This window comes from Cydia strobilella, chromosome 12 (assembly GCF_947568885.1).
Source record: "Cydia strobilella chromosome 12, ilCydStro3.1, whole genome shotgun sequence".
In the NCBI taxonomy this organism is placed as follows: Eukaryota; Metazoa; Arthropoda; class Insecta; order Lepidoptera; family Tortricidae; genus Cydia; species Cydia strobilella.
The window spans coordinates 5,877,152-5,897,988 of NC_086052.1; the positions used below are offsets into that span (position 1 = coordinate 5,877,152).

The 20,837-nt window shown below is 37.2% G+C and overlaps 1 protein-coding gene across 8 annotated transcripts; it reads left to right on the plus strand.

Annotated features, from left to right (window-relative positions):
- Positions 1-262: 262 nt before the first annotated feature.
- On the plus strand, positions 263-20,255 carry LOC134745971 (coiled-coil domain-containing protein 74A-like). Of its 8 annotated transcripts, XR_010128211.1 has the most exons (11): positions 273-510; positions 7,012-7,180; positions 8,932-9,017; positions 11,790-11,911; positions 12,306-12,492; positions 13,439-13,566; positions 13,707-13,816; positions 15,068-15,166; positions 16,141-16,263; positions 17,461-17,754; positions 19,117-20,255. XR_010128211.1 is itself a non-coding variant. In XM_063680120.1 (10 exons), exons 1-10 carry the CDS (start codon positions 370-372, stop codon positions 17,574-17,576), a joined length of 1,269 nt encoding a protein of 422 aa, XP_063536190.1. In that variant the 5' UTR covers positions 268-369; the 3' UTR covers positions 17,577-20,255. The 8 variants fall into 8 exon arrangements, 7 of the variants coding, with proteins under 7 accessions (XP_063536194.1, XP_063536190.1, XP_063536193.1 ...); XM_063680120.1 differs by having other exon boundaries at positions 268-510; positions 15,080-15,166; positions 17,461-20,255; XM_063680119.1 differs by having other exon boundaries at positions 17,461-20,255.
- Positions 20,256-20,837: the final 582 nt, after the last annotated feature.

Consider the following 20,837-nt stretch of genomic DNA (forward strand, 5'->3'; position numbering starts at 1 on the left):
ATATTTGATTGAAAAGTCATTGTCTTGACTAAACCAATCATGTTGCTTGATGTTGCTAAGCAACGCATTTGTTTACCAACAAATCGTATCTAATGCGCAACTTGATATCAAACCGATATCAAAGAATTTGATTTTTAGACCCATGAGTCTCGCTTTTAAAATGTTTTCCTTTACTTAGAAAGTAAACGTGTCTTTAATATAAACAAATTAATGGTAAATTACTTAAAATCCTAAACATCGGTTACCAAACGAATTGTTACAATACATTCACTTAACAACAGTGCAAGTTTTAAACGATATAGATTTTGTTCTAGTGTAATAGTGCAATTATCATTAATTGTATCATCGATTAACCGCAGTGTCGGAACCATGTTATTCACCGCCCGGCCTTTAGACGGTATGGCGACGTCGTCTGTGCCTATGGCTATGCAGCCTATATCAAGGCTTTTCCCGCAGTGGAGCAGAACCGCTATTTTAACTTACGGAGGAGGAGAAGATGAAGTAATTCAGGTGAGTACTTATTATCTTTGATTCTAATCTGAGGTTATAAATATTGGTACGCGGTTTTTTATTTTATTTTTACATTTATTTATTATAGTGCTTCTCAAACTCGCAGGGTAGGCTGACACATGTAATTTTTTTTTTTTTTTTTTACATTTATGGCCTGTGACACATGTCAAAAAGTTATAAAATTATAGGGTTGTGACAATGCAAATTAGAGACATTTTTTTTACGATTCATATAATAGATTGAATCTATTATATGGCCTTTGCAGATTTAATCGAGAATCGTAAAAAAAATGTATTAGATTGTGGGAGTGCTGTGAGTTGATGGCAGGAACATTAAAAGCGCGAGTTGTGTTGAATACAAAGTTTAATAGTTACATATACAATCATTATTAGTTTTAACCATCTATCATGCACGTGTCGTCAAATCTCCTTTTCTTCTATATCTCTACCTGACACTTGACAGCTTAATGTTGCCGTGGTTATTATTGTAAAGGTGGCTTCACACATGTAAGTGGTCGCCACAAGATTATATTGGTGATGATCTGATGATACTGCTGATTAATAATATATTTTTAAGTAAACATACCTTAACAATTGGACGCGAGTGACGCGACTGAAACGATTTGACATGAGCGGAATCGATACGGTCGATAAGTAGAAGTCAAACTAAAGACATCTTTATAGTGAGGTACCTACTTATAGTCAGTGTTGGCCGAACGTCAATTGCAATTAACCATTCACCAGTACAAATTGAACCGTAAACAGTAACGGACGGTTACAGTTTACGGATCAATTTGTACTGGTTAATGGTTAATTGCAATTAACGTTCGGCCAACACTGCTTATAGTATATAGTTGGTCAAGCAAATCTTGTTAGTAGAAAAAGGCGGCAAATTTAAAAAATTTAGGGGCGAAGTGTTATCATCCGATAGAAAATTTGAATTCCGCGCCTTTTTCTACTGACAAGATTTGTCTGACCAACTGTAACTACCAGAGCCCGGAATTCTCGTAGCATTTTTGAGCTGTAATAGGGACTTCTCGTTTATAGACTTCCGATTATACATATGTATATCGATAAATACAGAATGCAATACGTAAGATATGATTACGAGTAGAAGTAAACAACATGCAGCCATATCGCGAATGAGCGATCTCTTCGAGATAACCTTTGGATAGGTGATGGGTGCCGACTTAGGAAATTATAAATATAAATTAAAATAATAATATCTTATTGTTTCTTATAAATTAAAAGACTGCATGTTGTTAACTTCTACACCTAATCATATTTTAAATATTGATTCTATATTTATCGATATACATATGTATAATCGGAAGTCGATAAACGAGAAGTCCCTATGAAAGCTCAAAAATGCTACGAGAGTTCCGGGCTCTGGTAACTACTATCAGTAATAAGTAATAATATCATTGTTTTGCAGGCGAAAGTATAGACTAGAGCGACATTAAATAGTAAAAATGAAATAAAATGGAACTAAACTATTTCCATACTAAATTGTTGCCATGTCTAAGCGTTTTACGTCAAAAATGTGACAGTGTGAGCGTAGGAAGTGGCGCCCTCAATAATTTTGCACAATTTGTTGTCAGACTAATCGGACTATAACGCCAGTATTTTTCAGATGTACTGATTACCTGCATTTGACGCAACGCGCATTAATTTGTTTTATAATCTAACCCGTGGCCCCCGTGGGTTCTAGATACTTTTACAGTTATTCGACCTAACTTAAAACCGTCAGACAATACGATAAAATTAGACTATACAAAATATATTATATTTGCCTAGGACTAGTAGGTGGGCCTTATCGACCTACGTACAATACAACAGATCCTATAATGTTGCTCTATATCGCTAGAATATATAACGTGATTGTCAATAGATCAGAAAACGAAATGCGCAATTAAATATAAAGGCAACCTACAATCAGTAGTATAATTGATTCGTCTTTGATGGGACATCCTCAGGAGATGATTTGATATTGGTAGTCCGGATAGTCTGCCAATTGTAGGTTTCCTTACTACTTATTAGAACGTTATTAGTTTACATAATAGCAAAGCTATAATATTTTTATAATTATTAACTTGCGTAATGTAACGGCTCTTTCAATGAATTAAATGTATACTCATGAAAGTATAGGTCAATAAGGTAAATGGTATTGCTTGTCCTAGTCTCTGCGGTCATAAATTTTACGTTTCACTTGTCTGAGGTATTATTACGCTACATATTGACTTAAGTACTATTTACCAATGTAAAGAGGACCATCCATTAACTCTATATTTCTATTTTCTTTTACATTCGATGTAAAATATTAAATTAAATTTACTGTGGCAGGGAAAAGGTCAGAGGTGGTATAGTGGGTGGTAAATGTTTTTGTTGTACGCGATAAAAATAATAAGTAAACATTTACCAATTTAATTATAGTTGATAGCTCAACTCACTCCACCAGCCCAAGCTGAAAGTTCACCCGATATAGGCACCTTAGCTGTAGAATTGTAGATTGATTGTTATGCAGTTCTAACTTACCTATTCGTTTGAATCTAAATTCATATCAGTCCAATAATGTCCGTCCAGCCGTTAAGTATAAGTTTCATATGGTAGGTAAGCTTATGACTCATGACAGTTAACAATGAAACATACCTATTCTAATGATATTGCTCTCATACTGTTTTAATAGATACATGTAGGTAAATATGGATTGGATAAGCACAAGCAGGTACTTGTATTGTATCATTTCGAGCGTTCAGTAATCAGCCGGCCTAGCCACAGATTAATAAATAGTTACTACGTAACAGATACATCATTCCCATACAAAAGCGAAAATACCTACTCTATAATAGCCTACAAAATCTTAATAATAATACCTGCTGCTCAGGACGAGAAGAAATGTACCATAAGTATGCGCACAAAGAGTCGAGACTGCCTTGCTCGCCGTGCGAGCCACGTGCCAACGCGTCATCGTAAGAATGCGCTAGGGTTGTACTGTTACTTATGTTATTATTGTAATAAAACGAATGTTGCGAATCAACCATATTTTATATTAGTCAATCAAATATTTAAAAACAACACTTATAATACCTGACTCAAAAAACTCCTTAATTTACGATTTATCTACTTATGTTCAAAGAAATAAATAGTGACAAAATTCATAAAGATAGATTTAAAATACTACTCACCTTTCTTCGTCTCTCGGAAATGAAAAAACCGGCCAAGTGCGAGTCGTACTCGCCCACCGAGGGTTCCGTACTTTTTAGTATTTGTTGTTATAGCGGCAACAGAAATACATCATCTGTGAAAATTTCAACTGTCTAGCTATCACGGTTCATGAGATACAGCCTGGTGACAGACGGACAGCGGCAGCGGAGTCTTAGTAATAGCATAGAGTAACTTATACTAGAGCGGTACTGTCATAGTAAATTTTGTAACCCCAGTAAATTCACTGCCATCTGTCGACACACTTTAAAACTAAAAATGAAGATTTATAAAAATACGATAGAATGTATTTAAATATAGATATATAAATGATCTTTTTTATTTGCATTAATTATTTTTATTATTTTGACCCATGTTCTTTCACTGATATGCGTTAAAATTGTTAAATAACAACAAACGAAACCGTCAACGCCATGTATACGACTGTAGACCAAAACTAGTAGCGCCCTCTGAACGAGAATCAAATTTTCTTGATTTTCGAGGCACGTTTTTTCCTTAGACTGTATCCATCTATTACGGAGTTATATCTATCTTTGGTAATAGGGTGCCGTTTTTACCCTTTGGGTAAGGAACCCTAAAAAAACGACAAATTTTCTTTTGTTTTTTGACTTTTACACCCATCTACTGCACAATAATTACGTGGTTTCGGCATTTCGAAGCGTAAGCGCGGGAAACGTGCGGTGCTAGCGCTCAGGCGGGCGTTCGGCGGCCCTCTGTCGATTATATCGTCGACGATACGCCAAGCGGTAGGCATATAGCGCGTGGCTTTGAGCGAGTGAAGGAGGCCTGGCCTAGCCAAGATGTCGCTTGCGCTTCGACATCGAATCCCTTTGTGTCTCTCTATCACTCTTCCATATTAGTGCGACAGTGACAGTTGCGTTTTGTTCGCGGCGTTACGGCGGTGGCGTAGCTTTACCGATTGGCATGTTGTAGTAGGTTATTTTTTTAACAATATGTCTGGAGCAAACATTATTGTTTACCTACCTAAGTTTGTTTTATAAAGTGAGAATTTCCAAAAGCTATTATCGTCGAAGATGACTCGCAGAGCCATCAGCACAGTTGGCAGCGCGCCACGGCCGCCACGGCAGTGACAGTGAGTCAGCGATAGTGCGACCGAACCACCCGGGCAACTCACCTGTGTCAAAGGATAATCGTCCTTCCGCCACAGATATAGAAGCTCCGCTATCTCTCTTTTCGTCCTTGTTGTTGTCTACACCGAGTGCGGCGGCGCGATCGATAAGTTGCACCCCGCCCCTTGCAACCCGGGCATTGGAAACGAAAAACCCGGATAACAACTGAAAATATTCAGCCCAGTTCAAGGCCGGTCGGACTAGCTTATTGCGATTTAAAGTGTGCAAGGCAGTCGCCAATGTCGGTTCAGTACATACGCGTCCGTGCCCCGAGGTAGACAACAAAGGTACACCGCGATACCGCAGCGATGGCTTCCAAAGTCCTGGTTCCGACTGGGCCGTTCACTAAACTGCAAGTAAGTACCTGGATTTTAGAAGTATAATCGGCAATTACACGTGAAAAATAAATATTAGCACTATTTATAATATGAACATTTAGCGTTTAGACAGTTTTTGTTAAGGCGATACTTAAGCCGCATTGTTATAGTAGTTTTTAGGGTTCCGTACCCAAAGGGTATAATCAGGACTCTATTACTAAGACTCCTCTATCCGTATATCTGTCCGTCTGTCTGTCTGTCACCAGACTGTATCTCATGAACCGTGATAGCTAGACAGTTGAAATTTTCACAGATAATGTATTTCTGTTGCCGCTATAACAACAAATACTAAAAAGTACGGAACCCTCGGTGGGCGAGTTCGACTCACTTGTCCGGTTTTTAATGAATATGATTAAATATGAGGCAAATTTTATTTAAATATTTATGATAATGTACAAAAAAGGTTCAAAAATTTCAGCACTACTACATACACATTCTTAATTACGTTTGTAAGAACGTAGGAGAGGAGGTACATCTACATGTACTTACTCTATGTATATACCATATATGTTACCTACTGTATATATACACACGAGTAAGAACATGTTTATATGAAAATGTAAAATGATAAAATAAGTGATATAAGTGCAAAGGTAGCGTCTGTTAAATGTTAAATAGGTCGAGGTGCAACACAAAGGAGCACCGGACGATGACATTAGGTATCGGAAAAACGTTTTTGTCTAGCTTTTCCGAGAGATGCGCTCTTTCAATTACATTAGAATAGCTCGATTAATGTTCATTAAATATTTTTTTGCATATATTGCTCAGTATAACCTTCGATTAAATGTAGCTAAGCTAACTGGTCAGCATATCATTAATTCCATTGTCTTTTTACTCATAATCTTTTATCATGGCTCTTTGTGACGGTATTTATATTTGTGCTTTGTAAACAGTTTATGTGTTAGAAATCTAGTCAATAAAATACAAAATTATATATTTGTGACAAGGGTTTTCAAGTTCTAGCAATTTATGACAATATTAATTATTAATTAGATTCGTGTTCATTAGAAAATAGAGCAGAGATATGGTGGTTAAACCTCATTGGGTATTGGGTATGTATTTAAAAAAAATCACCATAATCAGCTTCTTCGTTATATTTTCTGGTCAAAAGTCGGGTGCTCGTCTATTCAAGTTAATAAGTAAGCTAGAGAAATTCATGAAAATATTATTGCAATGTCGTATTAAACATAATTCAACATGCAAAGCAATTAACTCATGCTACTTCGCGTTTACGACCTCAGTGTTTGTACCGCCTTTTGGCAAACATTTGAATAATTGAACTTTTAATACAAGTAATTAATTACATGTAGCGGTTTATTACTCATGCATTAGGTTAGGTCATAATTAAACTAGTAACTTAAATAGCAAATATAATTAACAAAAACATTCAAGCAACAACAACAACAACTCGGCAACATTTAAAGTGTTGTTGCGATTTAGAAATTATATCAATCTTGTCATAAAACTTGCATTAAAATCTAACTTTTTGCGAAATTTTATTATGTTACTCGTTATAGTACATCTACATATGTCAATAGCCCAAGACTTTTAAATATAAAAAAAACTTCTTTTTACATATCTAAATAACTTTTTTGGCTACCATAATCGCTTATTTTAGTTTATTAGCGTTTTTGATAAAACGCCATACGATTTAAGCGCGTTTTCTTTCTTATTAAAGAACTTTAACGAAGTAGTTCATCACGATGCATCCTCATTAGTTCCTTCCACCAGTTGCACAATTCCGTTTTTTAATGCATTGAATGTTGTCTTCAGGTGAAGAAATCGCCAGCTGAGCCGAGCAGCAGTGGTTTCGTATTGGCCGGCGATGCCGCCGCCAGGGTCGCGCATTTGGAGCACAGCGTGCGCTTTCTTCAGGAACAGCATAGGCTGATGCTTAGTGGACTCCATACGGAGATTGAAGCACTCAGGGAGAGGAACAGGGGTGTGTATATTATTTGAATGTCTATTGTGGTGGGTAGCTTCGCTAGGACTTCGACTGGAGCGATCTAGGATGTTGGCTGTTCTAATATGATCTTTCTGATGAAGATTGTAAAGATTGTATTTCCTGTTGCATTCAGTAAGGTGAAATAAAAAGAGTATAATAATTTACCATAAATACCTACTGTTGACAGAGTAGTGTATTGCTACATATTCATGATTACATTGAATCATAATGCAGATAGATAACAACAACACGCACTTAACAAATCACACATCAATTATCATGCTAAGAAAGATTGCGATGAGAATGATATCTATTACAAGTAACACATAAACACCATAATTACTTTGTTTCATTGTTTCTAACACGTGACGTGAAAACAAAGGAACATACGAGTGATTAGAAGATCTTATTGCAGCGAAGAAATCTCTACAAATGTCCAGTTAATCGTGTCTTCGTTGGTACAAACTCATCTCATTGAAGATTGGTCTGAATCATCAGTTCGTCACATGAGAGTTCACATCGTGATTGTTGCTTCATAATAGGAACATCGTGTCAAAGATTTAATGGATCACACAATGAAAAATATTATAATTGCAAGTGATTCAAGAGAATGTAAAGAGCCACCAACCACCACCACCACTGCCATTGCCATTGTCCTTAGTCCTTTTATAATCATTCTAAGAATGTTCTTAACACCATATTTGTTAATACAAGGATTATGTATTATGTATATTATTAAATATAAGAAATAAAATCATAAATAATTATAACTTCATTGCATAGTAAAACGATGAAATAGGGCTCAAGTCTAAACAATTACTTCGAATGAAACAAACTTGCTTAAATTATTTGTGATCTATTGTTGTGATTACGTCAGTTCCATTGAAAGTCAACGCTGAATATATCTCAGAAAAAAAAGATATATCAGTACATGATGCAACTGCCAAGGGCATTAGTAGAGGTATATTTAAATATTTTCAAAGTGCCTTGCTCTGTCATCTTGAATCCATTCGATCTATGTCAATGACTGTTGTCACTTTTTTTTCTGGAAGGTAAGCTACTGCTACGACCTAATACGAGTAAAATGTTCTGGAGTGAATCATTTTACCCTATAAGTCCTATAGCTTACCCTACAAATAAACACTATTTTAGTTACACTTCATTTAGAATACTAGCGACTCTAGTGAGTCATTTTAATCTAATCGAGGAACAAACAAATGACCTCGTGTTGGTATATTATAGAATTACTAGTAGGTAGAATATTATGTTGTGTCGGTATACATTATTTTTTTGTAATTTCTACTAACTCACAAGTTACAAGCTTGATATATTTCTTTGCACTTTATAGCCAAGGTAATAACAGCTAGTAGCTGTATTATTAGTAGAGCAGCTAGTACTAGCCAAATATTGTCTACCTACCTGTTCATAAAGATGAAAACGCTTTAACTATATCACTATCCTGAAAAATCTAACCAAGTTCAGTATGGCGTGTGTCATGTCATGGCTGATTAGCCCCTTACATTTAACATATTGAGTCGATATCGATCCGTGTCTTTGAATTATCCTGCTCAATTAGCCTCGGTAGGTTTCTTCGAACGATTTATATTACCAGACGAAATGCGTTTGTATCTGAATTTAAGGATGTCTTTCACTGTTCACTTTAAATGTCATATTTTTTTTGTCGTACTTATTAAAAAAAAAACTAATTATGTTTTATTTTAATAAATTAAACTTTCTTTTGTTCACAGATCTTCAATTCCAATTGATCTTCAACAAGGAATCTTCTCTGAAGGCAACACCGCCCACTGCGGCTGAAAATGGCGAGAACGCTGAGGTGGGAAAACATCTTCATCTTTTTAGCTTTCAAGTAAATGTCAGAAAGCGGTAATCCTGCCGTGATAACAACATATGCAGTAATCGCAGTAGAAATGTCATGCAATTGTTTATCTTGTTCTCTTTAAATAAGTTCTCTATTTAAACATTTTGTGGTTGGACCCATAGTAAAAGTTGCTCAGTATAATCCCAAAACCTCCCTGGCAACGGGAATGCACTTATTTTTTTAGCCACCCTGTAGGTATAAATAAATAAATAAATAAAAAAATAAAAAAGCCGTTTATTCACACTAAGTTTAGGTTACATTCGTAGGTTGAATCTATCTTAATTTGCTTAGTGGTGAACCCCTCTTTGGGTGAAGGCCTCCTCCAACTCAATCCATTTGCTTCTGTTTGAAGCTATTGCCATCCATTGCTTTCCCACAGCCTGGGATAGGTCATCAGCCCAACGCTGCTGCGGCCGGCCAGCGCGCCGCCCTCCTGGTGGTCCTCTCCATTTTGTTGTTTCTATGGTCCACCTCTTGTCAGTATAGCGTGATATGTGGCCAGCCCAGCGCCATTTTAGGGATAAAGCTTGTGTGAGAGCATCGACTACTCTGGTCTTTTGCCTAATTTTTTTGCTGTTAATTTTATGTATCTTCCTTATTTTAAGGATACTTCTCTCCATTGCTCTTTGGGTTCTTATGATCCTAAGTTGGATTGTTTTCGTGTATGTCCATGTTTGGCAGCCGTAAAGCAGGCATGGCAAGAGGCAGGTGTCCATGACAATTTTCTTCATATGTAGACTGTAGTTGCCCTTCAGAACCTCCTTTAGTGACCAGAAACGTCTCCATGCTATGTTTGTTCTTCTTATCACTTCTTCTTCATTGTTATCCTTGCTGAATGATACTTGTTTCCCTAAATATATGTAGTCGGTGACATAATCTATATTCTTGTCTCCCACACTGATTGGCCTTTTGTGGTTATTTGTCATTATTTTAGTTTTACTGGTGTTCATTTCCAGTCCAACCTTCGAGCTTTCTTGGTCCAAAGATTTCAACATTGACTCTAGGTCCTTAGCAGTCTCAGCTAGTATGGCAATGTCATCTGCGAATCTCAAATGGCTCATATAGCGGTTGTTTATTCTTATGCCTTTTTTTGACCAGTCTACCTTACGGAATATACTCTCGAGAACAGCAATAAAAAGCTTGGGCGATAGGGGGTCGCCCTGTCTCACTCCTCTTTCTATGTGTATTGGTTCGCCCCTAGTTTCTAGCTTGACTTTACTTGTAGCATGTTTGTAAATATATTTTAGAATGTTTATATATTTTTGGTTTATCTTGAATTGGTTTAAGGCGTCCCAGATGGAAGTATGACTTATGCTGTCGAAGGCCTTATTGTAGTCCACAAAGGCCACAAACAGTGGCATTTTGAATTCTTTATACTTTTCCAACACTTGCTCTAGTGTATGTATGTGGTCAGTGGTACTGTATCCTGAACGAAACCCAGCTTGCTCTTTAGGTTGGGTTTCATCGATTAACGGGGCAATTCTCTTTAGTATCAGGGAAGCAAAAAGCTTATATATGCTTGTTAATAAGCTTATAGGTCTATAGTTTCCTATATCCAGCGGGTCACCTTTCTTAAATAATAATGTGACGTCGGATGTGCACCATTGTTTCGGTACCATCTCCATGTCTAGGACCATGTTGAACAGTTTTGTCAGGTAAGGTGTTAGAAGTGGTGCACCTAGTTTGAGAGCTTCATTGCTTAATCCATCTGGGCCTGGGCTTTTTTCATTTTTAAGTTGTTTAATCTGGTCGAGTACTTCCTTTCCAGTGAAGGACCCTGTAGGTATAGCGCACATTATTTATCATTTTTTACATTTAGCTATTTAAGTAAATGTCAGAATGCGGTAATCCTTGTTCAGTGTTTTTTGCATTATTTTCTATAAATAAAAATAAAAAAACAATTTAGTCATGTGAAAAAAAATGCTTAAATAACACGCACATTAATTACGTTAACGCATCATAATATAACGTTTCTTGTCACGCACGTTTATAATTTTTAACTAAATCCCTATGGAATCCCGAGATATTTTTCACATCTAAACAATTTTCAGTAAACATTTTTTGTACCTTACTATAAAAGTAAAGATTATATATAGATATTAGAAAGACTAATGACACAGAATAACTAATAGTGCTAATGATAATATGACAATTATTACATTATGACTTTCAATAATTATGTCAAGGTACTATGTGTTTTCGTAACAGAAGGTCGAAACTTCTCATACACCACTGTGTAGCTCACTGCCCCACTGGTCCCCTATTGCCTTTAAATGTTTACTCTACCAAACCAATTATCATCATAATGAATAAATGGAGATTGTTGCTATAACCAAAGATAGATATAACTCCGTAATAGATGGATACAGTCTAAGGAAAAAACGTGCCTCGAAAATCACGAAAATTTGATTCTCGATCAGATGGCGCCACTAGTTTTGGCCTACTCTCGTATAAAGGGCGTTGACGGTTTCGTTTGTTATTTATAATTTTAACGCATATCAACAAACAAGAACATGGGTCAAAATTATATAAAAATAATTAATGCAAATAAAAAAATCATTTATCTATATTTAAATACATTTTAACGTATTTTTATAAATCTTCATTTTTAGTTTTAAAGTGTGTCGATGGCAGTGAATTTACTGTGGTTAGAAAATTTACTATGACAGTACCGCTCTATCTTATTATATCCTCTTTGCTATAACACAATCTTTTAATCTGTCGTAGGAGGCAAAACTAAAGGCCGAGGTGTCCCGTCTCGAGCGCGAGGCGGCGGCAGCGCGGGGCGAGGCGCGAGCTGCCGAGGCACGCGCACTGCAGTTGCAGAGGCTGATTGATGCTCAGACTGAGTAAGTTTGCACAATTTTCTCAGACATGTGCGGAAATATTGTCTTTTTATCGTGATATTTAGGTTGCGAAACATCATGATCATGACTGTGTAGGCGCTTTAATAAAACGGGCCGACAACGGAATAACATGCAACATTGGCGGCCTAGGCCGGCAGTTTTCATCGCCGCACGTCGCTTGCGCCGCTATGCCAAAAATTGACTTAGAGATTTTGATTGTGAAATTACCTTTGGGAGAACACACGCTACGCTAGTGTCTTATGAAATAATATGGTGCCGCTGTTCAGTTGCGCCAACGTTGCGTCAAGCGACAGTTGACTTCGGAGGCGCTACGTGTGGGCACAGAATAACTAATAGTACTACGTACTCTCTTAGACGGACTTTATGTATATTTCAGGAAACTCAAGTCGCTTTCCCTCGGCCCGTGCGCTTGCGAGGCGTCAGAATCGCGCGCGGAGCTGCGCGCGCGGCTCAGCGACGCCGAGCGTCTCGTGCGCCGGCTGCGGGGCGACGCCGAGCGCCAGCGGAGAGAGGTACACACGGGCGGCTCCGTCACTAACCTACTGTTCGACGGAGCGCAGCACGTACGTCACAACCATGCTGGGGGGTTATAACGAAATGACTTCTCACAAAAAAGTGTCGATGAAGTCATACATTGAGTACTTACCTAATCGCATGTAGGTTATTTTTCTTTCTCTATAAATCTTGTAGGTATAACTATTGTTGCTCAGCGATTCAAAGAGGACACCCTCGCTGGGCCTCCGAAAAGAAGTACCTATTTACGCCACTTTTTTATGATTATGAGCTTGAAAACGATGTTGTCCGACTTGTCCGTCCAAGTAGGTACCTACCTACGCCATTTGTCCCGATCCTATGCGCATCTTCCTGATAGTTATTGGCTTGGAGATCACGCAGATCTGCAATGCTTCCTCAGCAATACTTGGGGGCCTAGCTAAGATGACAATCGTTAATAGAAAACGCCAATCGAAACTTAAAATAATGTATGGAAATAGTCATGCGACATTTCGTAGCATATATTATATTATCATAATATTATTATTATTATTCATCTGTCACCCCGATACCTATAATTTTAGGATTCCGTACCCAAAGGGTAATAAAAACGGGACCCTATTACTAAGACTCCTCTGTCCGTCTGTCTATCTCTCTGTCACCAGGCTGTATCTCATGAACCGTGATAGCTAGACAGTTGAAATTTTCACAGATGATGTATTTCTGTTGTCGCTATAACAACAAATACTAAAAACAATAAAATGAATATTTAAGCGGGGCAATAAAATGAATATTTAATTAATTAATTTGCGTAATGGTACGGATCCCTTTGTGCGCGAGCCGGACTCGCACTTGGCCGTTTTTAATAGGACAGTCAGCAAAAGTTGCAGTTTTTTTTTTTCATTTGGCGTTTGACGATGTGCGATTGTGTACTTTGTGGCTTGGCACCCTGGACCGACCAGTTGCTCCACGTACACTCTCTTAACAGCCCACTTAACCTTTCCGAACTTTATACAGCTGCAATGCATGAAGAATTCACTGCATGCGTCTCTCCGAGCGTCGGGATTGGACGGCACCTATGGCTTCCATAACAGCTACTTCCCGCCTGTGAACGCGCCGGATTTCTGGAGGGAACCGAGCAGAGAGTAAGTATCGCGTTTTTAATCATATTATTGGTAACTAACTTCTGCCCCCGACTTCAGATAATTGATAAAAACCAGTGGAAATCCTGACGTATGGCTCGAGTCAAATTGTACAAGGTGTTCACAGAGATTTTACGTTTCAGAGAGTACGCCAATTCGATGATAGCACGCCAGCAGCGCAACTCGCGGCGCCCCCTGACTTTGCCCGAGCTGTCCGGCCAGCAAATACATCGTTCAACTGTGTACGCTAATCGTAAGTATTACCTATCATCAATATAGTGTTAAATTAAACTGTCCATTACTTAGAGACCTGTCTTTAGAAGGAGATGAGAGCTATACCGAATACCGAGAAAGAATAGGCCAGAGTATTGAGGATATAGCTATTAGCTATTGCGAGAATTGAAATTTCGTTATCTGGCTGTTTTGTTTGACATTATTTTTATTAATCATTTGTAAATAAACCCATACATGACGACTACTTCAAGGCGTCATATTCAGATGCCCTATCGCTCGAATAAGCAAGAGTGATAGAGGCAGATAACGAAATCAATTTTAGGTAGGTAGGCCCTTAGGTGCTCTGTCCAATCTCAATGTTTTTCTAATTTCAAACTTCAAATATCTTTTCAACACACTTGCTTAAAACGACGTTTTTATTCCACCGATTTTTGGCTCATAATCCTAGCTATTAAACACGCGTGCTCTTTCAGTGTATTATTCCACTCGTGCTTTTTCATTATATTATCCGACTGAGTCAAGAAGGTAACTGATTGCTAATAATATGCATGGAAAGGGAGCCTTCTTTAATTGGTCAGACTGGCGGGCACCGGCGCGCCCGACCGCCTGCGCGGCGCGCGGCCCGGCCGGCCCGCCCGCCGCGCCGCCCGCGGCCGGGGTGAGGGGCGGCCGGCAGTATGACAGATGCAACACACAATACTAACTGTTTTAACTATTAAAATTTGATTAATATGAGTTTCTTTTTTTTTCTCGCAAGTGTGTTGAAAAACGTCGTATGAAACGCGTGTGCATTGGTCATTACACACATTGGCTTTCTTATTGCGCGCTCACTTACAGCTCACGCGCACAATATCGCCTCGTGTGTAATGACCAACTTAGCACACTTGTATCATAATGTACTATTATTGCCAATACATTTACATGGAATATAGACCCTGTAAGAAGGGCACAGCAATTGAATCTTATACCTACATCTATCTCTACGTACGTGTTTCATTCTGATTGCGATGTACTCTACTGTTCTTTTAATATTTAAATTAAATTTCGAATTTTGGAGCATTTAGGCACATACTTATTACGGTAACAAATATTGGGCAGCATTCGGTTTCCTCTGGGTATATTATCTCATTGATGTCTCATCATTGTCATTAAACAAATGCAACAAAATTTTGTTTTATTTAGTAAATGCTGATTTTCACAAAATATTTTGCATTTCCAATATTTTTACTCTCAACTCCACAAGTGTAGGCATATTAACCGCATAGAATAGCGATGGTTGCAGAACACACACGGCCTCGGAATGGGTACGAGAAGAAGAAGCAGGCCGTCAACGGAGACGCCGCCTGCAACACAACGGACGAACCTCCAGGTAAATACACTGTGGAAAGAATAAATGGGCCCTGGAGGGAAAGTGCCTTTAAACCTTAAGTTACCTCATTTCAGCAAAATTTTCTTTTATTTGAAAAAAGAAACAAAACTGCATTCAAAGATTTTTTGAAATTCGCTTGGTTCACCCAGGAATCGAACCGGCTAAAAACAAATAAAAATAAACACTCGCTATTTTATTCTACTATTCGATACAGTCAATGATAACATTAATTCTCCAAGAAACACTAGGCTTTACAATCGTCTGTCGTACAAAATATCCATAAAATCGAATATTTAGTATTCAAAAATATATTCGAAACGAATAATCAACTATAATGAATTTTACAGTACATCTGGTGCTACTTAATGTGCTAAGTGCACTTTTTGTGCATATGTCGCAAGTTTAAAGCCATATGTACTGTAAAACGTTGTTCGATACACGTGCGAATAGGTGATTCGCAATGCGTGCCTCTAAATTTGTCCATGAGTGTATATATACCTATAGTTGGAAAGAAACTTCGTTGTTAAACACTAATACCTATTTATTGTTTATTTAGAACTTTATACAGTAAACTTTTTAATCTATCAACACTTTACTATTTTGGTAATATTAGTAGCACAATCGCACAGCAAATAAAAATAATATTTACACTTTTGTTAGCCCAGACTGTAAGGTCTTATATTACTCCTAACTTCCTAAGGCTGCTTGGATAACAATCATCTCTTCAATGAGGTGTCCGGCCTTTTATTAGATCAAGCCTGACCGCTTTTACCTGCTCGTCAGGTGGGCTGGCCGGTAACGTCACAATATTATTTATTCATTTTAATTAAAGTCTAATTGGTAAGTTCAAACGCATTACTTTTTATAAATGAGAACAAGTAAATAAAAATGCGATGTTTTATTACTCTATTTTTGGAAAATCTCTAGGATTTTTATTTTGTTTATTTGTTGTTTTTATTTTGGTTATATTTCAGACAAGCACCGTTTAATTCCGATACGCACGAACGATAGGAAACCCTGTTTACCGAAATTGGACTCTAGCAATAGATATCCAGAGTTGAAAATCGTTGTTACAAAAATGATGCCACAAGTACTTGGTGAGGATTTTTGTTTTGTTTCTCTAACCATCTTTTTAACTTAACATTGTTTTTGTTAGCATGGCAATTTAATTGATTTACTGTTTCGTTGTGCATGTGAATTGCAAGTATTACTAAAAAAAACTGTTAACCGGGGTGACTTTGAAATGTTGGGGTTACATTCGGCAGCAGACTTTTAAACTGAATAAAGTTAGTCTAGTACGATACGGTCGTATGGATTGGACGTTCTTCCGTCGTGACCAAATTTTTCTTAGAAAGAAAGAGAAGGGTCTCTAACCCTTTCTTTACAGTTACGGTTACGACTGACCTTAATGTAATTAGTAATTACTACCTACCGTAAAACCACGTAACTATAGTCCAGTAGTATAACTATGATCTACGAATTCAACGCTTAATTACTTAAATAAATAAAATAAAATAAAATAAAAACAGTTTATTTACCAAAAAAAATATACATTGTTTTATTAACCTATGATCTCCACACTAGGCTAGGCCTGTCTTGTGGAGTCAGTTGAGACAATTCCAATTTTTAATTAACATCTTCCTACGCTGAAGTTTTGACATTGTGCTAATACTAGGTGATACATATAGCTTAAAGTATTATATAAAAATAAAAACTTAATCTATACAAGATAAATCACAATTTAATTAAGTACCTACATTACCTATCAATACCAATTTTCTTTCTGGTGTTGCCTGAGTTTTTTCTTCCTTTTATAAAAATATTTTTTTCTCTGACATACTGGGATAAATGAAATGAAATATCTTTATTTTCAGGCAACTATTGGCCCATAGATAAATACCTTAAAACTAGCATACATATTATGAAATATATCTTGAAAACTAAAAACACACATTATGACTGCGAATGCATTTCGCAACACCACTGTGTCAGGGAGCCGGCCGTGGAACCGCTGGAACTTGACACCCTTCAGCCAAAACTCCTCCTTGGTGAAGGTCGCTAAAAATAAAGTAAGTAAGTGAAATGACAGAGAGATGAGAAAGAGAAAAGTGAGATAGTGAAATGGGTAGGGTGCTAAAGGTATTCGAGTTGGACCATTAGTTAGGACCGTTTGGACTATATAGTTGGATGGTTTTACGGTATGAATGAAATCATCATTCCAATTATTGGCTTTCCAAGCCCACATGTTGTTTTGCAATGTCTTACCACTTACCCACCTTCATGAATTGTTTCAGCGGTATCCGGCCCCGGCGCGTCGGCCGCAGCCGCCGCCGCGCCGCCCGGGGCTCCCGCGCAGCGCGCGCGGCAGCGGCGCGCGCACCGCAAGCACGCACAAACCGACCACACGTAATGCGCACAACCAAACACAAGGACACTATTATAGGATCCTTCGATGTTTTAAGTGAACGGCCCGCTGAGTGGATGGATAATGTAAAGAGCCTAGCTAGCACCGGTTTCATAATTTTGAGAGCTGTGTGATCTCCTGCCGATTTTGCTTTCGTGCATTCGGAATTCACATAAACATCCAGGTAATTTTCTGTTAAACTTCGGCTATGTGAGGCAGTGAAACTTCTTAACATGAACGTATGTTATGTATTCTGTGATTTCTGTGCATATTCACATTTAAGGATTTATTGTGTCTACTGTCGAGTGACATTATTTATCCACTAAGCTGCCCAAAGACTGTAAAATTAACAAAGGCGAACCTTTACCTGAAGCGACTAAGGCCCCGACGAGAAATTAGTTTTTTCCGCAATATAAAATACCCATTACATCCTATATAAGTACTTATTGGAATGTATAAGAGTGAAATGGGTAGATATTGTGCGATAAACCTTGCTTGTCTACGGGCTTCATTAATACCTACTCGTACTCATTATTGGCCGATGGCCGCGCACCGACGACTAGCCATGAATGACGGACAATGGCATCTAAGTGGAAAACTCCAAACTAGAAAATTATTACCTACTAAATGGATATACCGGAGAACTATAGCGCGCTAAGCTGAAAAGCGTATTTGTAAGTTTAATGATAAAGTAATTTATTTAAAAAAAGATCTTAGAGGTAATACGGGGTGAATGGGGGCAAATTTAGGCTAAATAACGATCAACGCATATCGAAATTGCTGAAGTCCTCAGTCCTTGTGCATAGTGTTTTTGATGGCTTGAAGTAACTTCAATTACGTTACGATTTTACGAGGACTTAAGCACGTTTTATATGCGCGTGTTGCTTGTCACAAAAATATGCTAGTTGCACATAAAAATAAGATCTTCTTTTTATTTTGAACCATAAGTCATTATAGGACTTACAGATTCAACGCCATCTGCAATACGTCAATTGCCTATCCTTATTTACTGAGGTGCCAAGATTTTATACATAAATATAATGCAATAAAAGATAGGGCTTAGGGTACCTACAGAAAAAGCTTGAAATGGCCAGCGTAGCGTCATCTTGTAGGGATGTAAAAATCTTAGCGTGTTTAGATCTCAAGGTTGCCATGACTAAATAGTTGTTGCGAATTCGTTTGGAGTCTAGTCGTTGTTCAAACGGATTTGATGCGATTATTTGGTCGCATTCAGTGAGTCGCAGTCGTCCGTGTGCCATAGCCCTAGGTCGCAGCCCTCATGAGTGTATCAATCTGTAGATAATGCAATAATTTTAATCAAACTTATTTTCTATTGTTCATGTGTGTCGCGCTCACGTTAACTTTGTTATATGGTATCGGAGTGTTCATATCGCTGTTATATTTAATTAAACCATGTACTGAAACCATTCCATTTTGTTAACTTTTTAAGACACAATACTTTTGGGCGTCGGTAAATGACGTAATTTTTTTATATCGTAATTCCCGTTTTGTTGGTTGTTTACGCTGATTTTTTACCGTTTTCCAGATTGTATCCAACTCAAAACGCAAAATGACGTCTTTATACGAGTCGATCAAAGTAGCCCCATCATTTTCCAAAATCACCCCATTTTATTGAGTCCTTCCTTCCGCAAGTTATTTTTTTAATACCAACTGATTCTTCCTATAAGATGTCTACTTAAATAAAACCATTGGAATGCTTATTATCAAACATTGTTTCAACAGTTTTATTTATACTATAAATAAATCTTATAAGAGTGAATAATACACGGTCCACAAATATAATAACTGCCATTAATATTAGCAAGTACCTATTCTATAAGTTTAATATTGTTTTGTGTAAATGTACCCTAACTAAGTACCTACATACATTAAAAATAATATTAGTAGCCGTGGTCGTTTAAATGTCTCAAGGGAGACCAATAAAATTGAAGAACTGGTAACGAGTTCTTAAAGATGATCTATAGGGGTGTTGACACATGTTGAATTTTATAACGAAATCTAGTTAAATAGATAGTAAATGTGCAATTTATCACAATAAATTGGAAACTTAAAAAATATATCGGAATAATTTCAAAAAATAACAAGACGTTAGTTTCCAATTTTTTTTTACTTCCAAATAGGAAAAGAATTATGTAACCATTCGATTCCTTACATTTTATTCAAATAAATATTGTATAGCAACAATATACATAAACGCAAAATTGCACCTACAGAATCGCAATGCCCTTGTTTTCCATACATCGAAACGGCTTCTAAGCAATAGTGACGTTACATGGTGACGTCACTTTGACAGTTTTAAAAAAGAAACTCATTTACAGTAGACATGGGCTTTTTGTATCTTATAGATATCTTCTTTTCTTATAAAAAATAAAGAAAATTAAATATACCTTTTATATGCATTAGATTGAAACATGTCCCCCTAGGGCCTCTAACACTGATGATGACCATTACAAGACAATGGATTCCGTTAATAGACTATTGTAAATCAGCCTTAACCATATAAACCAGTCCAAAGAAAGGCTTAGTGTAAACATTCCGGTACATTTGTGAGGACTGCAACTTTTAAACAATATGATTGTAGCCTTATCCATATTAACCTAAATACTATTATAATTATTGAAATATTAATAATAATTGATATAATATTATATTTATTGCGACTTATTGTTTGTGTTTTATTTAAATATATCTTTGTAAGATGATACAAACGTATCTGTCGACTGAATAGCTAGACCAAGGTAGCAATATAGTTAGACTAGCTTTTGCCCGCGACTTCGTCTGCGTGGACTTAGTAACAGCAGCTAAAGTAAGTATAGCGCCTGGAAAAGTTCTCATTGCAATCTAAATTTGAGCACATTCTGCACACAAATTAGCAGGCACTTCTCAATTCCACCCCGCTTTTTACTTTCTTTAGGGATGATTTTCGGGATAAAAACTATCCTATGTCCTTCTCAGGGACTCAACCTATCTCTATGCCAAATTTCATCTAAATCGGTTCAGCGGTTTAAGCGTGAAGAGGGAACACACAGACAGACAGACTTTCGCATTTATAATATTAGTATGGATAGTATGGATTGTGTATTTAGATAGCACACGCAGTGCAAGTGTTTCATAATTTCATAGAAGTTTGACGTTTAAAATAACACATTCACTGCGTGTGCTTTCAAAACCGTTGCAGACTCATCTTGGTCTGACCACAGGTCTGACTCTTGTAACATTACAACTTGTTGATTTAATAATTTAAAT